At 34.5% G+C, this 24,333-nt stretch overlaps 3 protein-coding genes across 3 annotated transcripts; 1 reads left to right on the top strand and 2 right to left on the bottom strand.

The window, feature by feature from the left end:
* Positions 1-2,206: 2,206 nt before the first annotated feature.
* On the bottom strand, positions 2,207-4,526 carry LOC147282344 (3,9-dihydroxypterocarpan 6A-monooxygenase-like). Its single transcript, XM_086248581.1, has 2 exons — positions 3,615-4,526; positions 2,207-2,859 (listed from the first exon to the last, which is right to left on the bottom strand). The coding sequence occupies exons 1-2, from the start codon at positions 4,524-4,526 to the stop codon at positions 2,218-2,220; spliced, it is 1,554 nt and encodes a 517-aa protein (XP_086104707.1). The 3' UTR covers positions 2,207-2,217.
* A 7,029-nt stretch (positions 4,527-11,555) lies between these two features.
* CYP712A1 (cytochrome P450, family 712, subfamily A, polypeptide 1) lies at positions 11,556-13,295 on the bottom strand. Its single transcript, XM_086247030.1, has 2 exons — positions 12,387-13,295; positions 11,556-12,213 (listed from the first exon to the last, which is right to left on the bottom strand). Exons 1-2 carry the CDS (start codon positions 13,293-13,295, stop codon positions 11,581-11,583), a joined length of 1,542 nt encoding a protein of 513 aa, XP_086103156.1. The 3' UTR covers positions 11,556-11,580.
* Positions 13,296-17,529: 4,234 nt separating this feature from the next.
* Positions 17,530-22,663, top strand: LOC147282346 (TMV resistance protein N-like). The gene is made up of 6 exons (XM_086247028.1): positions 17,530-18,199; positions 18,844-19,945; positions 20,027-20,332; positions 20,422-21,306; positions 21,400-21,988; positions 22,394-22,663. The coding sequence occupies exons 1-6, from the start codon at positions 17,649-17,651 to the stop codon at positions 22,597-22,599; spliced, it is 3,639 nt and encodes a 1,212-aa protein (XP_086103154.1). The 5' UTR covers positions 17,530-17,648; the 3' UTR covers positions 22,600-22,663.
* Positions 22,664-24,333: the final 1,670 nt, after the last annotated feature.

A 24,333-nucleotide genomic window follows, 5' to 3' on the forward strand; every position in this document is an offset into this window, starting at 1 on the left:
AAAAATCTTATATCCTAAATGATTTTTTTCTTAAAAGAAAATCATAATTATGGTAAAAAATTAATTGTTTTTCTCTATAAGTTTCAATATAAAATTTTCATATATACATTGTGTAGTTGTAACTTTCCATTTAAACTCAATTATATATGGAAATAGTTAGGTAACATTTGTCCGCGGTGAATATGGACAATACCAATCTGGCATGCCTACACAAGGGCCCTCATTAAAATGTTATAAATAGGTACCCATGACTATAGATCTAGTCGTCCTTCATAGAAACACTAGTAAAATTCTATAGTAGATCTTCTTTTTCTAGGGTTTTTTGATCTCCTTTCTGTTGTAATAGGGTTACCCTTCTTTAGATTCTCGAATAATGGAGGAAAACATCTCCATCATTATATTTTCGATTAGTTTGAGTATTAAATTAGGTGGTTGTCTCAAAAAAATTTCATATCTTATCGGATCAATGATTTACCAGAACATCAACACATGTCATGGCTTGCATACACACTTAGATCTGCAATGTACGTATATTCTATTTCTCTTCTCTTTTTCCCTACTGTTGTATGCTTTCCAATAATTTTTTTTGTCTAGATTAACAAGCTTAATTATATATTCACAAATTATATGATTCTATTGGCTCGTTTAATATATATTAACGTGTACTGAGTCTGTTTGTTTAATTTCTGGCTTTATTTTCTGTTGCAGCCTTTACTGCTTGTATCAATAAAAATGTCAGGAGAGGAGTGGCCAGATCCATGTGTACGTTTTGCACACACACTTGGATCTCGGCAAAGATTCTACTGGTAACCAGCTGAGAATCTAGCTCAATGATACACAATATCATAGGTAAGCTTTGGTAGTATAGATCCAAAAGTATCGATCTTGAATGTTTATGAATATATATTTATCTAATATTGGAAATATCAAATTTTGCTTCTAGGCACCGTGTTTGAAGAATGTATGCCGTTCTATCCACCAAGCATCACAAAATTGTGGAGTTTGTACACACTCACTCATTCGCTTTGGTTACAGAGACATCAAACTGAAAGTCGCAATACATTACAAGTCCGCGATCGATATACACAGAATGGAAGACAATTTTTTGTTTTGTTTTTGTTTTTTACTTTGTAGATTAGGGAAATTAATATACATACCAGCTGACTTATTGTTATAAGCCTTTCAAAGTTCATTAAATCTTTGTGTATAGATATCTACATGGTTGTAAACACTGGTGTACTTGTTGATTACCAAGAGACTTTTCAATCTAATATTTTTAGAAGAATGCTTATATTCACACCCCATGTTTTATTTTCTCATGACCCTCTTTTTAATGAAAATGATATTGATAAATTTATGCTTTGGAAAATGACTTTTAAGTATTAAGTAAAAAAAAAAAAAAGGAATAATCCTACTCAACCCACCGACCTTTATACTAACCCACCCTCCTACGACAAAAACTCCATAAACTTTATAATCATCTTCTCTCCATTTCTCATATATTATTAATCTTTTTTATTATATTATTTTTGAGTGATGGACAATTAATCAAATGAATGTTGAGTGTAAGGCAAAAAAATTTCGGTCTCACGTAGCCAGATGTAAATCTTGAAGCGTTGGATCTTTGCTGGCCCAAACATTCACAAAGAGCCTGGTCTTTGCTGGAATATCATAGCCATTGATGGTGTGACAATCTTCAGTACTCTCCCTCACAATCAATGGGCCGGGCCAGTGGGGTGAAGCCTCAGTGTTTTCTTTAGTTACGTTGGAGACATCGAATTGAAAGTTGCAATACCCGTCACATACGCAAAATGGAAAGACAATTTTTTGTTTTTAACTTTATAAATTAGTTAGGGAAATTAATTACATACCATGTTAATTATAAGTCTTTTAAAGTTCAATTATAGAAGTACATTAAATCTTTGTTTATAGATACAGGGTTGTAAACAATGATTTACTGCTTGATTACTGAGAGACATTTCAATCTAAAATTATTAGAATTTTTTCACTTTGGGCACTAGATTAATATTAATGCTTGGATTTTGATGAGACCATGGGTGTAATTAACAACTCCATTTTAATTTATTTATACGTACACTTGTTACTACGATCATATGTAGTAATTATTGAAAGTAATACATAGAAATCAAGTAGGATTGTCGATCGATTCTATCTTACACATTTCAGAGTGCTTAATTTGCCCAAATTATGTGATACTCAGAGTGATGGAAATGGGCTAAGCCTGGCCACAGGGACACAAACCAAGGGATGAGCCCTTGGAAGTGATACCCCAGGTGCCTCTTCCATGTCCACAGTACCATTAATCTCTCCACCCCCAACCTTCCAATCAAAGCACTGAATTATAGCAGCCAGTGTTGTCTGCACAACCCTAAGAGCCAAACTAGTTCCAGGGCAACTTCTTCTTCCACTCCCAAATGGCAGAAACTCATAATGCTGCCCCCTCACATCCATTGAGCTCTTACCACTACCCTCCTCAGCAACAAACCTCTCTGGCTGGAACTCAAGGGGGTTGTCCCAGTGCTTTGGGTCCCTATTAATGGCCCATACATTCACAAAGAGCCTTGTCTTTGCTGGAATATCATAGCCATTGATGGTGCAATCTTCAGTACTCTCCCTTACAATTAATGGGCCACCGGGGTGAAGCCTCAGTATTTCCTTTACTATGGCCTGGAGGTAGGGAAGGCTGGCAATATCAGATTCTCCTACCAATCTGCTCTTTCCCACTACAGAATCAATTTCTTTCTTTGCTTTTTCCATCACATATGGATGGTTGATTAGCTCGGATAGTCCCCATTCTATTGTTGTTGATGATGTGTCTGTACCAGCACCAAACATATTCTGCAAAATTCATAAGTTACATTTTAGTTTTCCTTTGTCAAAGTATTTTGATTTTTATATATAGTTTTGTTTATCTTCCACTTTAATTTCGGAGTTTTGGTTTTGTCAACTATAACACTATAGTAATTAAATTAATAGTACTATTGCAATTAGAAAATAATAATAAAATTATACGTGGTGTTACTATATATTTCACTCAAATTATAATATATGTACAATTTTTAGGATATTATTTGGAGTTTAGGGTTTTAAATATTAATGATTGTACACGTGTTATAATTTAAATGGATTGGTAATATCATGTCAACATGTCACGTTGTATTACAGCCATACACAATAATTTCTCATTAATCATATGAGTGAGTCTTAACTTTATTAGAGAGTTGTTATAGGTACCACATAGTCAGTTAAAATGTTCCAACTCAAAAAAGAATCCAAGATTTTCGTGAAATTACTTTGTAAAATACCTGTGTGGCGTGCCTTGCACCTGCATATGTCGTGCTTTAGGCTAGCACAAAAGACTAATGTAGACCCGCACATGCACTTCATCTGGGCATTCCATTAACTAATTTGACAAAATTCTAATCGATCTAGCCACAATTGTGTATTTATATATACTGATATAACTGATAAAATTGAAAATATAAAGACCAAAATGAAAAATGACCTAAACCTTGAACAAATTATTTTGAACTACCATGATAGATTATGTGTATCTATATGTGCATATATGCATGTAAATTAAGAATGTTTACCATGATAAAGGCATTTATGTTTTCTCTGGTCAATTTGATCTCTGAGCCTTCATCTTCAAAAATATCAAGCAGAATATCAAGTAAATTCCCCCTTTCATCATCACCATCCCTTTCCTTCTTCCTCAACCTCCTTGCCTCTTCATGCTCCTCCAGAATCTTTCCCATCATATTGTCGTATCGATCACGCACATCTTTAAGCCTTTTTCCATATCCTTGCAAGTCCAAATTCTTACAAAACCAAAACAAATCAGAAAAATTCATCCCCCCAGCAAGCTGACACATCTCTCCCACCACCTCCCTCACCTCGTGGGCTGCATCGTCATTGTCCGAACACCGCCGTTTTAGTGCCATCCACGATATGATATTATTGGTTAGCCGTACAAGCTGTGCCCCAACATCTACCTCTTCCCCATTATGAGCTTTGTTTAGCATGAACTGTACAAATCGCTTGATCTCTTCATGCCTAATTTGTAGGTGCTGGTCTAGTATTCGACCCCCAAGGAGTTCAGTGATACAGAGTTTCTTCATGAATTTCCAATAGGGTCCATAAGGTGCCAGGGCAAAGTCGGCTGAGCCATAAGTGAGGTAGTCTATGTTGGCCATCTTTGGGCGGTTCAAGAAAGATATTTCATGCGTTTTGAGGCATTCTCGAGCCATTTCTGGTGAGGAGACTACCACACAAAGTTTGGAGCCGAAGAAGAGATGAATTAGTGGTCCATAGCGGTTTGAAAGCTTGTGAAGTCCTTGGTGAGGGATTCGGCCAAGGAGGTGGAGGTGTCCGATGATCGGTAGGGCTTGTGGACTTGGAGGCAGACGACGATTGATTCGAGTTTTGGCGAAGATGGTTCGGAACAAGATGTAAGAGACTAGCAATATGAGGAGAAGAGCAAGGTATTCGTGCAAATTAGCCATGCTAGTACTTGAATGTAGGACTATTGACAATATATGACTATTTAAGAGGCAATTTCATTAGAAATTATATATATATATATGGAGATCCTATGTAGTGTGTCTATATAGTGTTTATTTTGCAAAAACACCTATAATTAGCTATATAGGTACTTCCTCATAAAAGCGCTTCTAAAGTTTTTCGTATATAGCATTTAACAAAATAGATGATATCATAGAAAACTAGTACAGAGATATCAACTCAAAATGGTACGATACAATTCCATTATCATCCAAAATTAAGGTTTGGAAGTCTGTCTTAAGAAATGAATAACAGGGCCTGCGTCTAATTATGTAGTAGCTAGAAAGTCAGGAGATCAAGGTGAATAAGAAATTGTTAGATTCGCATCATGTTAATTTATTCGTCAATACAAAGATTATGTGACCAACCATGTCATATTGGATTTGACCAAAAAAAAAAAAACTATGTCATATTGGAAAAATAAATTAAATTTTCGGGGTCACTTTCTCTTGTCATCATCTACTTCCCTCAATTATTTCTAGTCTCAAACAAATTATGCGTAAGCTTATGTACCATAAATCTATATATTAGCCAATTTACCTTATAATAATACATAAGAGGTGAAAGTTGCATATTAGAGTACCCCATACTTTAATTAGTTTAATTGTGGTCCTTTTTTTTTGGTCACTTTTAGTTTGTGGTCCTTAAATGACTATACGTACCTTATAAGTTTAAAATCACAACATTGTCTTCCATGCACGTCATCAGGTCCGTATTCAATTATTTAATCTCCCATGAAACAAAAGATGCGTAAGCTTAGTTGTTACATATTATCCAATTTCCCATATAATTACAACATTTTAAAATCTACATAGTATAAAATCACCAGATTTTTACGTGTGGTCCTTAAATCACTTAATTGTCAACAATATGACGATTATAAAAATGAAATTATTACGCATATATATGGACCAGATGACTGGGATGGGCAAGGATTAATTAATCCCATGCCATTATAATTAGATTTTATCGTAAATTTATAATTTGTTTTAGGTGGTATTTGGGTTTGTGGGAGGGATTTGCATCTATTTTAGTTTAAATTAGAGTTTTTCATACAATATTTTCTCATTTTACTTTTAAATTGAGCATTTGAACAATCACGTAATTAATTTTTAGTCGGTAAAACAAAAAATAAAAAAACCTTTGAGACTTTACAATGATCAAAAAAATTATGTTTTAAATTTCTTTTTTTTCTACTTCAGTTTTAAGTTGAGCATTCAAACGCTCATGTAATTATTAGTCAGAGACATGGTGTTAGTGAGTAAAATAATTAATTAGATAATGGTGTTAGTGAGTAAAATAGTCAGATAATCACAAATCAACAATGGACATTATGAGATAAAGCGTTGCAATGCTTGCAATGAGCAAAGAGCACACTTGACAAAAAGCAAAGAGCAATGAGCAACGAGCAAAGAGCTAGCTAGCACACTTAAAATAGAACGTACGTATAACTGGATTGTTCAAGTTTTGCAAACCTAAATTATTTTAGGCATAATCTCTCTCATTGTACTACTTGGCAACAAACAGACAATTATAAAAACATTCCACTAAGACTCCTACTGGAAACCAAGCTCAGTTGTTCTCAAACCTTTGATCAAGCTAAAATGCAAAAACAGATAAAATTAGCTTAGCTCCAAAAATATGATTAACCAACTTAAATAGATATATGCAAAAGCCCAAAAAGCATCTACACTATAAAATATGTTTTTTTTCTTATCTTTTAACTATTGAGCTTTTTGACAAAAAAATAATAATAATAATAATATATAAAGAACTTTTCAACCAAAAAAAAAACTATTGAACTTAAACATATATGCATATATAGAAGACCTCTTATTTTATTGAGCCTTATGTGGGTGCACACTCCCAAGACCGTCCCTGATTAAAATGTTATTTTTTTCCTTTAATATTTATGGTTTTTCAAAATATGCCATCATGAATTCATTAATTTTTTTTTTTGGTTCAAATACCCTTAGGTTTATAATACATAATTAAGATTAAAAATCAAGAAAAACAAGTAAATCAACTAATCATCTAGAATATATATCCTTGCAATTGTTTTCATTATTTGTCACTACGCATAATTAATGGGATCTCTTTCCAATTTTAATAGAAAATATAAACTACAAAAATTAAAATACAGTTACTATGCCAATTCAGAAACTTAGAACCTAGTCAACCCACCACATGTACTGCACAAAGATCACAAAGACTAGTGTAATGAGCAAACGAGCTAGGCTAGCTAGCTTTGCCCCCATTTATACGCCTGTATACAAACTAAACTTCGTTTTATCTGAAATGTTATGGTGACTTAATAAGGATTGAGATGTATGCTAGCGTATAACACAAGTGATTTTGCCATTTCTGCTGCAAACCCTAACCTTAGTTTCAAATCAATCTTCTGTCCATCCTTGACTTTCCAATCAAAGCACTGGACCAAGGCTGCAATCGTCTGGTGCATCACCAAAATAGCAAGATTTGATCGAGTACTATGTCATATTGGAAAAATAAATTAAATTTTGGGGGTCACTTTCTCTTGTCATCATCTACTTCCCTCAATTATTTCTAGTCTCAAACAAATAATGCGTAAGCTTATGTACCATAAATCTATATATTAGCCAATTTACCTTATAATAATACATAAGAGGTGAAAGTTGCATATTAGAGGACCCCATACTTTAATTAGTTTAATTGTGGTCCTTTTTTTTTTGCCACTTTTAGTTTGTGGTCCTTAAATGACTATAAGTACCTTATAAGTTTAAAATCACAACATTGTCTTCCATGCACGTCATCAGGTCCTTATTCAATTATTTAATGGGAGAAACAAAATATGCGTAAGCTTATTTAGTTGTTACATATTATCCAATTTCCCATATAATTACAACATTTTAAAATCTGCATAGTATAAAATTACCAGATTTTTACGTTTGGTCCTTAAATCACTTAATTGTCAACAGTATAACGATAATAAAAATGAAATTTTTACGCATATATATGGACCAGATGAGGATTAATTAATCCCATGCCAGTATAATTAGATTTTATCTTAAATTTATAATTTATTTTAGGTGGTATTTGAATCTATTTTAGTTTAAATTAGAGTTTTTCATACAACTTTTTCTCACTTTACTTTTAAATTGAGCATTAATTTGAACAATCATGTAATTAATTTTTAGTCGGTAAATGATGTTGAAAAACAAAAAATAAAAAAACCTTTGAGACTTAATTTACAATGATAAAAAAAAAATTATATTTTGAATTTCTTTTTTTCTATTCCAGTTTTAAGCTAGTTGAGCACCGAACGCTCGTGTAATTATTAGTCAGAGACATGGTGTTAGTGAGTACAATGGTTAATTAGATAATGGTGCATGTTTGTGAGTAAAATAGTCAGATAATCACAAATCAACAATGAAAATTATGACATAAAGCGTTGCAATGCTTGCAATGAGTAATTAAAGAGCACACTTGACAAAAAGCAAAGAGCAATGAACAAAGAGCAAAGAGAACTGGATTGTTCAAGTTTTGCAAACCTAAATTATTTTAGCCATAATCTCTCTATTGTAGTTGGCAACAAACAGACAATTATAAAATCATTCCACTAAGACTCCTACTGGAAACCAAGCTCATGCAGTTGTACGTTCTCAAACCTTTTGTTTTTGGCCAAAGTACGTTCTCAAACCTTTGATCAAGCTCAAAATGCAAAAACAGATCGATAAAATTAGCTTAACTCAAAAAATATGATCAACCAACTTAAATAGATATATGCAAAAGCCCAAAAAGCATCTACACTATAAAATATGTTTTTTTTCTTATCTTTTTAACTATTGAGCTTTTTTACAAAAAGAAAATAATAATAATAATATATAAAGAACTTTTCAACAACAACAAAAAACTATTGAACTTAAACATTCATATATATATATATATATATATATATATATATATATATAAGAGACCTCTTATTTTATTGAGCCTTATGTGGGTGCACACTCCCAAGACCGTCCCTGGTTAAAATGTTGTTTTTTTTTATTTAATATTTATGGTTTTTCAAAATGTGCCATCATGAATTCATTAACTTTTTTTATTGGTTTAAATTAGGGCTGCCCATTGGTCGGTTCGGATCGGTATTGAGACTTACCAAACCAAAACCAAAAAATTCGGTATTTTTCGATTTCGGTATTTTTCGGTTTCGGTATTTTTTAGTTCGGTAATTTTTGGTAAATTTCAGTTTTCGGTTCGATTTCGGTAATTTTGGTATCAGATATTTTCGGTTCATTTTCGATTTACTTCGGTATATCTTCGATTCATTTTCAGTTTATTTCGGTATATCTTCGGTTCATTTTTCAGTTTAATTATAATAATACTAATTATTATATACCAATATAAATTAAAATTTAATCAAATATGATGCATAAAATATAATGCTTGATGAATATATATTTGCACGAGTAGTATTGGTAGTTTAGTATAATACTAGTATTTTACCCTAGTAATAATATATACTAGTATAATTAGTTTAATAATATGTATTAGTACATATCCTATTAATTTAGTATGTATATATACCGATAAATATGAGTGTATATATATAGAGGAATGCTCTAGAGCTAACCAGTTAGTAAGATAATATAACGTTAACTATCATTTTGAGCCCACTAGACAATGTAATTTCATGATCTGAACCGTTCATTTTATAGGCTCTCATTTAAAGATCATCCTAAAAAAAAAGTAACAAAATCAGAAATCATTTAGCCAACTATTAGTAAGCTAATTGTGCTCATGTAAATGGACGAACACAAGTTTTTCAATAAAACATAAAATGATTGTAATGATAATCGAATGGCTAAATGATTTCTGATTTGGTTGATTTTTTGCAAGGTTAATCTTTGAATAGAGACCTAAAATATGAACGGTTTCGATTATAAGATTACATTGTATAGTGGGCCCAAAATGATGGTTAGTATTGTATTATCTTACAAACTAGTTAACTTTAGAGCATTTTTGTATATTATATATATATGCATTACTTAACTAAAGATAAGATTTTTATTTTCATAAAAATAATAACATTTACTTTATTAGAGAATGACTCTATATCTTAACTCACACTTTTGATAATATTAATATGATAACATTATACAATTATATTTTTTTATAGTTGTTTAAGATATTAATAGTTTAATATTTATTGTATCACTAACATAATAGTATTATATAAGCATATATAACTAAATTTCGGTAATTGTTTCAGTTTTTTTGGTATATATTTTAGTTTTTTCAATAATAATCGATTCGGTTTCTTTCGGTAATCGGTCGGTTTACCAACTTTTTTCGGTTTTTACCAAAACCAAACCAACTTTTTTTGGATATTTTCGGTTTCGGATTTCTGATTTTAGAATTGTGAAAATCGGTATACCAAACCAAAAAAATTCGATCGGTAGTCGGTCGGTCGGTTCGGTAAAAACCAAACCAAAGGGCAGCCCTAGTTCAAATAACTTTAGTTTTATAATACATAAATAAGATTAAAAATCAAGAAAAACGTTATTTTCATTATTTGACAAATAAATCAACTAATGATCTAGATCCTTGCAATTGTTTTCATTATTTGTTAGTACCAAGAAATAAAATTTCGGGTTTCGAGGAAATTTCGATCGAAATTTCTAAGATTTTTAAATTTCGACAAAAATTAGACGAAAACGACAGAAATTGCTATTAAAATACGGAAATTTTGAATGAAACTTTAGCATATGTTTATTTAACATATTATCTACTACATTGATAAAAAAAACATTGAAAAAACCAAATTATGTAGTAGGTTTCATATAATATGTGATGAATATAATGCGTGTTGTAGACAATAGTGTTAAAATAATACTTCACTAATTAATAATTATATAATGAAATTACACGAATAAATCACCAATGTGGCAACGTACGGGAAGTAGCAAGCTTACTCAAAGGGACTTGGAAATGGTCTTTGATAGTTAAATTGAGCCGAATTGGGTTAAAATAGAACCAACCCGATGACAGCAGTGGCGACAGCGGTTTATCTAAAATTTCAATTTCACAAATTCTCGATCTCGAAATTGGAAAACCAAACATTAAGGGAATGAAACTTCATGATGAGGGGATAAATTTCTTTTTCATAATTTATGTTTACAATTAAACGAAACACCAAAATGGCCTAATCAAACCCCAAATAAAATTTCAAATCTTTTTTTTTCTTTCCAATTGCCTAAAGACTCCAAATCTCAATCGACCCTAAATTTTTTTTTCTTTCCTTTTCTTTTCTTTTTTTTTCTTTTCCTTTCTTTTCTCTTCTTTTTTTTTCTTTCCTTTTCCTCTTCTTCCCCGTGTCTTCCAGTGGTCTTCGTCTTCTTCAAGCAAGTGGTCTTCCTCTTTTTTTTTTTCTCCAGTTTTTCTTTTTTTCTCCAGTTTTTCTTTTCTTCTCCCTTCACTTCCAGTTTTTCTCCTCTTTTCTAATCTTTCTCTTCCCTCTCCCTCCCCCGATCTCATTCTCTTCCTCTTCTCCTTCCCCGGATTTCTTCTCTCCTTCCGATGACGGCGCGCCTCTGCAACTCCCTTTCCGATCTCTTCTCTCCCTCCGGCGACGGTGCTCTGCCTCCCCTCTCTCTCCGGTCTCTACATCGAAAATTTCGGCGAAATTTCGAGGATTTCGAAAAATTTCACCGAAATTTTTCGAAATTAATTTGGTATGGTATTAAAATTTTCATACCCCTAAAAAATGAAATTTTACTCCTTGGTTAGTACGCATAATTAATGGGATCTCTTTCCAATTTTAATAGAAAATATAAAGTACAAAATAAAAATACAGTTACTGTGCCAATTTCGAAACTTAGAACCCACCACATGTACACCTGCACAAAGATCACAAAGACTAGTGTAATGAGCAACCGAGCTAGGCTAGCTAGCTTTGCCCCCATTTATACCATCCCCTTATACATAACTCGGTTTTATCTGAAATGTTATGGTGACTTAATAAGGATTGAGATGTACGCTAGGGTATAACACAAGTGATTTTGCCATTTCTGCTGCAAACCCTAACCCTAGTTTCAAATCAATCTTCTCTCCATCCTTGACTTTCCAATCAAAGCACTGGACCAAGGCTGCAATCGTCTGGTGCATCACCAAAATAGCAAGATTTGCACCGGGACAACCTCTCCGCCCGCTTCCGAACGGAACGTATCGGAAATTCTGGCCCTTCAACTCCATTTGATGTTCTCCAATTTTTTCCTCCGAGCTATCCAAAAACCTCTCAGGTATGAACCGGTCTGGATCCGTCCACATCTCCGGGTCACGCATGATGGCATAAGCATTGATTAGGACGCGTGCCCTGGCCTTAATAATAGAGCCATACACCTTGCAATCATGATCACCACATTGTCTAATAATTAAGGGCCCGGAAGGGTGAAGTCTTAGGGTTTCTTTGATGACTGCTCGGAGATAAGGAAGATTTGGGATGTCTGATTCTCGGACCCGCCGTTTAGCCCCTACAACTGTGTTGATCTCCTCCCTAAGCTTGTTGAAAGCTTGTGGATGATTGAGGAGCTCCCCCATGGCCCATTGCATGGCTGCTGATGATGTATCGGTCCCAGCCATGAATATGTCCTAATTAATTAAGAACATCGATCCAAAATTATTGAGCAATTCAGTTAGCTAGTAACAAATAAATATTGTCTAACCTATATTAATTGTTACAATCTTAATTATAGATTCACAATCTTGACATATGTTATATATATAGAGAATTAAAGAGAGAGATATATAATTAAACATCTCACGAGCAAGAAGGACTTAATGTCAGTCCTTGATATCTTGACTTGAGAAGCAGGGTCTCTATATATCTCCAGCAATATATCCATCAAGTCCCCCTTTCCTTCACGACCCTCTTCATGTTCCTTCATGATTCCTTCCACAAGCCCATCGAACCGCCGCAGTGCCGATGCAAGCTTGTTCGCAGTCCCCGAAAAATCAAACATCTTGAGAGGCCCCAACACATCACCCACACTCAACTTCGCTCCCAGCTTCATGCACTCCTCAATCAGCTCCTTGATCTCCTCGGCCTGGTTCTCACTTCCCGAGCACCTCGAGCTCATCGCCATCCTGCATATCGTGTTGTTCGTCAGCGTTGTCAGCTCACTGCTCAAATCGCACGTTTTCCCCTCCCTCGCGCTCTCCGTTACCCTCTCCATGAGCTTCTCCACCTCCTCCTCGCGGATGTCAATTGATTTGTTCAGCTGCGGGGTGGCCAGAAGCTTGTTCATGCAAAGCTTCTTCATGAACCGCCAGTACTCGCCATACTCGGCCAACAGAAACCGAGACCCTCTGTAAATGAAGTGCTCGGAGGAGCCGAATTCGGGCCTGTTGGAGAAATTGAGGTCGTGTGTTTTGAATATTTCATTTGCAACGGCCGCGTTGGAGACCACAATGCATGTGGAAGCTCCGAGGCGGAGCTGCAGGAGAGGGCCGTAGCGGCGAGCTAGAGTTTGGAAGGACTGGGGTATGATGGAGCCGATGAGATGGAGGTGCCCGATGATGGGTAGGGCTGGTGGGCTCGGTGGGCCTTCAAGTACTGCAGCCTTGGGTTTCAGGTAGGTTTTGACGAACAAGTGGAGGAACAAGGCAGCAATGAAGCAAATCAAGATTAATGAAAAGTAATGATACACCATCTCACTTGGATTAGTGGCCATGGATTTGATTAATAATAGAGCAATATTGGATTAATGTAAGGGATGGGATTCACAACTCTAAACTTTATAGTGATAATACAGCAATAATGCTAAACTTTTTCTAATTATTAAAAATAGACCAATAATGATATGGCATGTAACATGATATAGCATTTTAATTATTAAAAATAAATAGGTTCAAAGAGATTTGTTTTAGTGTGTCTCTAACATCACTCCTACCTAAGAGGTATGAATGAACCATATAATTAACAACCGTCAACCAGTGATCGATTTGGGATTGAGATTGGATTACTAGGAATTGAGAGGAATCTTATTTTCCAATTTTGCTCCATGCAAAAGACAGAAAATAGAGGGTCCTTTCTCAAATTTTGAATTCGGGTTTATCATTTTGATCGTGATCATAGGAATTATAATCAAATAAGTAATTAAAAACAAAGAAATGATATCACTGTGGATCGATAATAAAATCTGAAAGTGATGTCTTTGTTAGCTTTTATTGGTATTATTATGTGCATATAATTGAGGGGTACTGTATATATAAAAACTTGTGGTCCTTGTACCGATGGTGTGGTCCTGGAGCATTGTTTAAAACTGGGTCACCGTCACTACTCACTAGCTATGTGGTGTCTCATTCTTTCGAACCATATATAATGAAATATATATATATATATATGAACACCATGTAGATGTATTATACATTTTTTAGATTGAATATGTGACATCAGATACGGAAGTGTATAATTGTATATCTAGAACTCTGTATGTATTGCTATTGAACTTCAAAATGAACAAGGATTTAAAACTTAGGTAGGCTGGAGTTTCAAACTATTTTATATATTAATAAAAACTCGAAATTAATAAGGCTAAAGAGTAAATGGGCTATGTAAGGCTAAGTAGTAAATGGATTATGTAAGCCTAAGGAATAAATGGGCTGTGTGGGGGAATAGATGTGGAGCTGGGTGGGCTGCATATAGGGCCTATTTAAACCCAGACACAGGAATGGCCAAGCATGAGCACGAACCATTAGGGTCGTTTAGCTTTATCTTTTATGAAAGCAAAAACGAAAAAAAAAAAGAAGCTATCTGAATATTGAATAATGCTCATATGATGGACATTTTCAATAGGACTCAAAATAAAATAAAAAATGTCCATCCTCTATATAATTTGGTGACTGCTTGCAGAGATGTTGTCGGTCGTGATTGGGAATGTTCCTTATCTCACATTTATAGAGAACAAAATCAAGCAGCTGACTCTCTTGCCCATCTTTGTTTGGAGCTTGCCTTGGGTTTCCATGTGTTTGACTCCCCTCCTTCTGTGCTGGACGTTTTGGTCTCTGATGCTGCTAGTGTAGCTGTTTCTAGGACTATTCTTGTTTAGTCTTTTCTTTTTCCAGGCCTAAGGCCCGCCTTTATACCAAAAAAATAATAATAATGCTCATATGATAGTTGCGATACAACAGGCATAAATAATCGTTTCAAGTGTAACCCTGCTAACTATAAGTAACAAATCACTGATTATGTTACTTAAAAGGATAAGTATTGTTGACTTTACCTTCTGGCCAAGACAAAAAACACCACCAATCGATTGAAGCTCCTGATTCCAACTGCAATTGCAGCTGCAATTAACTACTGCAACTGTAATTGCAATTTTAACAGCAGTATTATTCTTCATATTGGGGAGCTGATGGCATTTTTCTTGAAGATGCTAGCTAGAAGCCTTATGGTTCAGTTCCGCTAGTGCGCTTGTCATTGGCAGAAAAGGAGTGGTAACAAAGTGACCCATTCCATTCTAAGCATGCTTTACGTTGTTCTGATTTTTTGGTTAATTTGGATATTAGAGGAGGCTTGGTGGTTCTCTAATCTATATGAGTGTATCCATGAATTCGTGCGAGAGTGCAACTAAGCAACACATGTACATATGCAGTATGAATTAAGTTAATGTAAACCCAAATTTCTTGGATTACACAATTTACCAACAATGATATTTCCTGATGATTTTGAGAAGTCAGCTTCTATCTTCAATCGTCGTCTACGAGAGCGGAGGGGGGTGTACCTGCTAAAAATACTTCGATGTCCAAATGAGAATTTCCTCAAGTAGTAACTCAGTCAAGTGGTATCCATTGCTTACCTTGGTTGTTCATAATATAGGTATTTATAGGCTTGTTGTGCCTTAATTTCTCTATCTCCACCCATCCCTCACCTCCCCTCTCTACTTCCCTTACCCTTTAATCATGGCATTAGTGGAGATTCTGGTGGGATCAAGCCATTGTAGTAGAATTTTCACGTTCTATCCTCATCAGCAAATAATCATATGTCAATATGAGTGGTTTTTGGTCTCGGGCTTGACTAACCTCATCCCTTGTCAAGCCCAACTGGTTCAGCATAGCTTTTTCTGGCTAAAAAATGGTTTATCCTAATTTACATTGGCTTACTTTATTATGTTTTGTCTATGTGATTATTTTGAATCCCACAACTACTAACTAGGATTGTGATCCATTCAGACCAAGCTAGTCTGAAACCAGATTTTTGTTTGTCTTATTATATCATTCAGTTCTGGGACAATTTCGGGTTCACCGACCTTTTTGGCTAGATAAGAAGTATTTCTTCAAAATTCAATTTGATAAGATCTAACGGTAGCATAGATAATTCTATGCTTAAAAGATGAAGGAAACTAATAATATATATTTTATATATGCACAACACTAGCTATAATAGAAGATTGATCTGTGTAGCAAAATACATACAAGTGTGATATTAAATGTAGTTTATACATACATACTATCCTTGCTTGATTATAAATGTATACATATCACATATGATAATATTAAGAAAGTTTTTTAACAATTTACCCACTTGAATTTTAAAACGTTCTTTATTTCATTATTTAATAAATTTTTTAACTCGATATAGCACCTTAATTTTAAAAAGATTTCAAAATCAAACCTATGTTATATTATGTTAATATTTTCTGTTAAAAGTAAAGGCATGTTTGTCTTTTTCCTGTTAGTTTTCTACTATCAATCAGAAAATAAACTGAAACAACCCACATGACTTGAACCAATAAAAAATTTACACATGTCTTTTTATTTTAAAAAAACTTTATAACATTCCTAAATTGTATGTAATTATAATATATATATATCTATTATTATTTTTGAAAGACAAAAAACAAAAATAAACCTCCACCACCACCCAGCCCACCCACCCAACGGCCACCACCTCCACCCTCTACTCCACCACCCAAACCCAACAACTTAATCTCCACCAAAACCCCATCTTCCATTCACAAAGTTCTAACTTTTTTTTTTGGCCATCTCATTTTTAAACCTCTCTTAGACCCTCTTTCCGATTTCTTTATCACCCACAGATTTCCACTCAAAAGCAATTGGGTATGAAGCAGCTCTCCTGGACATTGCTCAATGCAACCATTCCCTTGGCTCGGTCTCTCTCTCTCTCTCTCTCTTGGTCTTTAGCTTCCCCAGTCCACTCCCCTCAATCATTTTCAGATTTCATACTAAAGATGATGACGAAATTAAAGTCAATTTTCCTAAAACCCAAAAATATTTCCTTCCATCAGTTTCTTTCTTTGTCTCTCTTTCTTTCTTTGTTGCTGGGCAGATCAAGATTAAGATGGTGATCATGATTATACTTTCCTTTTATAGGTTTTTTGCAGAAAAGATAAAATAAGAGGTGGATTTTCAGGGGGCTGGTCGGGAGGAGGGCAGGGGGAATGAGGTGGTCGGAGCGAGGACCCTCGGTGGTAGTGGAGGGAGGGGCTGTGGTGTTCTTTTTTTTTTTTTTAAACAATTTGACTTTTGGGTAAAATTAGAAATTATTAGGTGTGGAAAGTATATTTTGAAGGTATGAATAGAAGAATCTTAAAAAAATTTCGTTGGGTACCCAAAAAGATTAAAATGTCTTTTAAAAAGGGGTTATGTGAGTCGTCGCATGTGATTATTTTTTGACAAAAAATTTAACAAAATGTAACGGTAAGTTTGATATTAAAATTTTTTAAAAACTAAAGTGTCATATCGAGTTAAAACATTTATTAAATAATAAAATAAAAAATGAATCAAAATTTAAGTGAATAAAATAATAAAAAGCCTGTTAAGAAAAAAATAATAATGAGTGTAAAATCTTACTTATCACATTAATTAATTAATTACTAAAAGATAAAAATATAGACCAAATAAGCAACAGCAAGTGGTCATAGTGTCATACTTCAACCAGAGAATCCAAAGTCGAACACGTCTCTGCTTTACCTTTTAATAAAGAACCGACAGACTCTAGTTAGCTAGCTGCCATTATTGCATGCCTTTAGAATATGGGTAGTGATTGATTTGGTTGTTCATCCATGGCGTTAGTGAGAGCAGCTCAGCAAACCTCCTCTTCTAGTAGTACTTGTCCTTCACAACATCATCATCATCATCATCATCATCATCATGGATGCATTTACGACGTGTTCTTGAGTTTCAGAGGTGAAGACACTCGCAAGAACTTTACTGACCACCTCTATACGGCCTTTGTGGACCACGGCTTTCGCACCTTCCGAGATGACGATGAAATTGAGAGAGGAGGACATCTTAATCCCGAACTACAGAAAGCCATCCAACACTCACGATCTTCTGTTATTGTGTTCTCCAAAGATTACGCGTCTTCCAAATGGTGCCTTGATGAGGTTCTCATGATCCTTCAACGCAAGAGTACCTCCAACAACGACCATGTCGTTTTGCCAGTTTTCTATGACGTAGATCCAACCCATGTGAGAAAGCAGACAGGAAGTTTTGCAAAAGCTTTTTCTAGACACCAAAAAACTCAATCCAAGGAGAAGATCAAAGATTGGAGGGCGGCACTTACTCAAGTTGCAGATCTTGCAGGGATGGTCTTACAAAACGAAGTCGATGGGTAATTAATTAATTCATTCCTACTACTCATTTTTCTAATTCTCTATTAATTATATCTCGTTCTAGAGTCAACATTAAGTCCACACTAGTACTCCACATATACAAAATAGTCTTATTATTGTTGATCGAGTTATAATTGTAAATTGTTTGTGACTTATGCTATAATTAGCATGTGACATGGTGTTAAAAATTTCTCCAAAACTTTACATTTAGAAAACTAAAAAGACAAATCTGCCTCTCCTACCCTCTCTCCGTCTCTTTTCTCCCTTCGCCAACATGAAACAGAGACACCACCGAATAGAGAAGAGCAGAGGAGAGGACCATGACTCCTCTTTTGAACACAGAGGAGAGGTAGTCGTCATTTGTTTAATAATAGCGAACTAGCCATTTCATTTTCATATTTAAAAAAAACAATGTAGTACACTATTTGGTTAAATTTTTATATATTTTGTGCTACTACTCTTTCTTTCAAGCTGTCAGCATGGTTTGAACTATATAAATGCATGTAATTCTTTCGGCATTCATCCCAATATTGTTGGTACCTTCATTTTACATTTTTCCTGTTACATGAGACTTTATGTTGCAATTATATTAAGGTATGATATATATGTTTGAATATTTATCTTTTATTTTGAATATTTTTAGGTACGAGGCAAAGTTTGTTAAAAAGATTATCAAAGTCATTCAAGGCAAACTAAGTCGTACACCCTTAAGTGTCGTCCCAAAAATGTTTGGAATCCATTCTCAAGCCAAAAACATAAATTTATGGTTACAAGATAGATCAAGTACTAATGTTGGCATACTTGTAATTTATGGGATGCCTGGAATAGGGAAGACAACTCTTGCAAAATTTCTTTACGATTCAAACTTGAGAGAATATGAAGCAATGAGTTTCCTTGCGAATATTAGAGATACTTCAGAACAACCTAATGGATTAGTTCAAATACAAGAACAACTTCTTTCTAATATTTTGAATAGGGGGAAAATAAAAATACAGAGTGTTAGTGAGGGAATGAGAAGGATTGGTGATGCCATAAGCTCTAAAAGGGTTCTTGTGGTTCTAGATGATGTGGATAATATGGAACAATTAGATGCAGTACTTAGAATGCAACACCAGTTTTATCCAGGAAGTAAAATCATAATAACAACTAGGCGGGCAAGGTTGTCAAAGGCTCCCCAAGTTACTAAGGTGCATGAGGTTAAAATCTTGAATTACAATGAATCATTGGAGCTCTTCTGTTGGCATGCTTTTGGAAAGGACCATCCGATTGACGGTTACAAGGACCTTTCAGAAAAGGTAGTTCACCACATTGGAGGACTTCCACTAGCCCTTCAACTTCTTGGTTCTTCTCTAATGGGGGAGAGTATAGAAGCATGGCAAAGTGCTTTAAAGAGACTGGAAGCTATTCAAGACAGTCAAATCATGAATAAACTTAGAATAAGCTATGACTCTTTACAAGATGAGCACGACAAAAAATTATTCCTCCACATTGCGTGTTTCTTCGTTGGAAAAGACAAAGATTACATTGTTAGGATACTAGATGGGTGTGATTTGTTTACAATTATTGGTATTCAAAATCTCATTGATAGATGTTTAGTGAGAATTGATGCACATGGAAAGATGGAGATGCATGACATGATTCGCGACATGGGAAGAGGTATTGTTTGCCTAGAATCAGAGGAGCTTGGAGAACGTAGTAGATTATGGAATCATAAGGATTCTTTCAAAGTATTGAAAGAAAAAAATGTAAGAAACATGCTTTGTATGTTTATATATATGTATGTTTTGATCTTTCTGTGAAACTTATCCGTATGTTTTTTTCATTAGGGTACCGAAAAAGTTGAAGGTCTTGTCCTGAACACGCGCGTGCTTATATACCTTGCAGACATCCGAATAAATTCAAATGATATCGTCTTGGAAACCAATGCATTTTCCAGGATGCGCAAACTAAGACTACTCCAACTTAGTCACGTACAGCTCAATGGATGTTATTCAGAATTTCCTTCAGGATTAAGATGGTTATGTTGGTTGGAATTTCCTCTGGATTCTATACCTATTGATTTTCCTTTGGAAAGCCTAGTTTTTCTTGAAATGCAATATAGCAAGCTGAAGCAAGTCTGGCAAGGAACAAAAGTATGTTACTTTGCCTTTTTCTATTTATTTTAAGGTTTACATTTGAATTAATTCGATCCCCATATATATTGTTTCTTTTTTCCACGCAGTTTCTTCCATCATTGAAGATCCTTGATCTTAGCAATTCTGATGAGCTTACCAAAACCGGTGACTTCTCACTTTGCCCCAATCTAGAGAAACTGATTCTTGTATATTGTACAAGCCTGATTGATGTCCATGAATCTATTGGAAAACTAAATAGGCTTGTCTACTTGAATATGGAAAATTGCAGAAATCTTAGAATGCTTCCAAAGAATATGGTTTTGCTAAAATCACTTGAAACACTTATCATATCTGGTTGCTCAAATCTTCATGAGTTTCCAATGGAGATGATGAAGAACATGGAATCTCTAAAAGCGTTTGAAGCCGATGGAATTCCATTGAATCAATTGCTCAGTACCAGTGTGGAGATGAACTCATTGCCAGGAAGAAGTTTATGTCTTTCATGGACTTCTTTACCATGCTCTTTAATATCTCTGAGTCTTAAAGGGTGCAATCTTATGGATGATGCTTTTTCTGTGGATTTTGGTTACCTATCCTCATTGCAGAGATTAAATCTAAGTGAGAATCCAATTTGTAGCCTACCAGATTCCATCAAAGGTATAGCAAGCCTCCGCCAACTCACTTTGGTGCATTGTACAAGGCTCAAGTCCCTTGAAGAGCTACCAGAAATACACGACTTGAATGTTCATGGTTGCAAATCATTGGAAAAAATAACCTTTCAATCAATTTCGACCGAATCAATGGCCGAAACCATATTTTGGGAAAGCCCCAACCTAGTTGAGTTTGGACACCGATTCAAGTATGAACCCATTGGAAAAGTTGATGTAGAATTGATGAACTTGTTGGGCTTGTGCAACTTGGAATCCTTGTCAACCATGCAACTACAGTGGGGTATGAATTGGGCTGAGAAAAAAAGTCCACGACCCATCCAGGTACATTTCCCTCCCTCTCTCAATTAACCATATAAACATACAATATGAAAGAGTTGATAAGTATTATGATTTCCATGGCCTATTATTATATAGGGACTGTATGAATATGGCATATTCAGCACATTCCTTCCTGGAGATGAAGTTCCAGGTCGATTCAGCCATAAAAGTAGAGAGTCGACCTCCATATCTTTTGTTGTGCCTAATCGCAAAATCCGAGGCTTGAATGTCTTCGTTGTCTCTGCAAACTCTTGCAGTGAATTGGGGTTGTTAGAGCTTGAATCTCCCATACTGATTAAAGTAAAAAATAAGAGCAAGGGTGTGAAGTGGATCTATGGCCCAATATGCTACGGTGTTCCAGATGTAGGAGAAGACATGTTATGGTTAAGCCATTGGAACTTGGAAAATCAATTGGAAGGTGGAGATGAGGTGGTTGTTTCTGTATTTATGCCAGCTGATTGGCTTAAGCTGAAGGAGTGGGGCATCGAGTTAATCGTGCGCGCGCAAGAAGACAATAATACCACGGAGGATCTTTGTAATCCATTTGTCATTGGTGGAGATTTGTCAGCATATGAGGTGATGCCAAAAACATTCTTGCTCTGGTGGACACCTGTGAAAGTGGACAATATTGGGATGCTGACAAGTCCATTCGGTGTATTCATTAGGGATTCTGATCAAGAAACAGGTGTGTTGTTTGGTAACGCATGGCTAAAACTTATCTTTTCTTTTGTTGTATACAATATGTGAAACACACACATGGTCATGTGATTATTATATGACTATGTTTGTATCTTAGTCATATGAATATGTGTGAATCTCATTTGTTGTGTAAATAAGGGATAGGTAAGTTTCTCTCGTAAGGCATTAAATTTGATGTCATAGAACCCTTAAACATTCATTTTGTCAAGATATATGACTGCTTTTTAGGATGAGTCAACCTATCCTTAAAAGCCCATAAGAGCTGTAACAAACATAATGTCAGAGCCCATGTTTTATTCCTGGGTATTTAACCCGACAACTTGTTTGTTGGGTGGTGAGAAACGTACAACTTCATATCCATCCACATTAATTCATGTCCTTAATTTTGCAGTTCCTCTAGTTAAAGAAGAAGAGAAAGTAGAGGATGATCGCACGCTTGCAGCAGCAACGAGAGGCGGCGACAGCAACAAGTGCGGTATTAGAGGGTGGAAGGTGCTCATCATGGCCGCGGGGTTCTTTCTCTCTCTTTGCCTCTTCTTTCTCTCCTTTTCTCAGCAAAACAAGGAACAACAACAACACTTCTTAAAACCTACATGAATTTGTTGTATTGAATATTGATTCACTACTCCCTTCATATTTAGCATAAAAGTTCTGTTTTGCATGTATCAGGTGTCCTCTTCCTAACACTAGCTAATTGCGTAGCATCACATACATCTTTTTATATCAATTTTTGTTCTTCATTTACAAAGTTAAATAATTAATAACAAGTGCTCAAGAGAACCAAATTAAGCTCGGCCTCTCATTAATATATATATATATATATTGTTTTTTATTTTATCATTTTAACAGATACCCTGGAGTATGTGGTGGTTAAATTGATGTTTCCTGAATTAAAAGGGTATATAGTTCAAGTCATTGTGTCAAAATTTACTGAATCTTAAGCCATATTGGAGTCGTTTAAATTTCGCACCTATTGGGCTGGTTTGAATTTCTATTGGGCCATCACAAGTTAGCACAAACTGAGTCCAAAGCATTATGAGCCCAAATTTAGGTCTTGATCCTTAATTTACATTTGGGGGGCCAAATCCATCGCACAGTAGTCAGTGCTAACTAACATAATCTGACCAATTAAGTATGCATTATATTAGGCTCCTTTGGGATTGCGGTGGAGGATCCAAAAGCTGCTATGGATGACAATTCTGAATCACCTACAACAATTTTGGTGTTTGGTAAAAAAATAAAAAACTATTTTTCCCCACAATTCTCAATTTCCACAGCAAAAACAGAAAACAGGTTTTTAGGTGCTTTTGAAAGTTGCAGTGACTCACAGCAATAATGAATATTTTATTTTACCCATAATACCCTCATTGATTTATATAATTTTTATTTGTTTATTTTAAATTAAAAAATATGTTCATTGTTAGTCATATTTTATATTGTGATAATTAATTATGATATTTTATTTATACAATTAAAATTATAATATACCTAAAAATATAATAGGCATACTTATTTAATAATGTTGTTCTTAGAAAAATTAATGCTAATAAAAACTTGTAGTCAAAAATTTCAAAAACAAGTAAAAAAAAATATTTTATTTTTACCAAACAAATAAGTGAAATGCACTTTCAGCATCATGTCTATTTTAGTAATTATACACAGTCACAGCATTTTTAGATTAACATTTACCAAATACTTTGATACTGTTTTTGCACTCACATCATATTTGAAAATATAGTTTACCAAACACTCAACTGCTTTACTTTACAGCTGACTTTATTTCACAGTTGTTTTACTTCATAGCTGTTTTTTCTCACAGCAATACCAAACTGACCCTTAAAAACTTCAAAAACAGAAAACACAATACAACAACCCATTTATATACTGGCAATTCTTATCATGAGGCTTGAATAGCTTCATTGTCTACACAATGTCTTGCAAGTGATCCTAGATCCTACTGTTAAGTCAATTGGTGTTGTAAATTAGGGGCCCAATTTAGAAAATATAAATATATAATTTTATCATATTAATATTATCAAAAGTGTGAGTTAAGATATAGAGTCAAGTCTCTAATAAAGTAATTAAAGGTTATTATTTTAGGAAAATAAGAACCTCATCTCATATTTAAGTAAGTAATGCATATATATATAGAGGAATGTTCTAAAACTAGATGGTTAACAAGTTAATATAAAACTAACCATGCCTTTGGGCCCACTACATAACTAATCTCATAATCCGAACCGTCCATTTTTTAGGTCCTACTTTAAAGATCATCATTGCAAAAAATCAACTAAATCAGAAATCATTTAGTCATCTCATTGTGATAAAATA

This window comes from Dryas octopetala, chromosome 6 (genome assembly GCF_963921425.1).
Source record: "Dryas octopetala chromosome 6, drDryOcto1.1, whole genome shotgun sequence".
Classification (NCBI taxonomy): Eukaryota; Viridiplantae; Streptophyta; class Magnoliopsida; order Rosales; family Rosaceae; genus Dryas; species Dryas octopetala.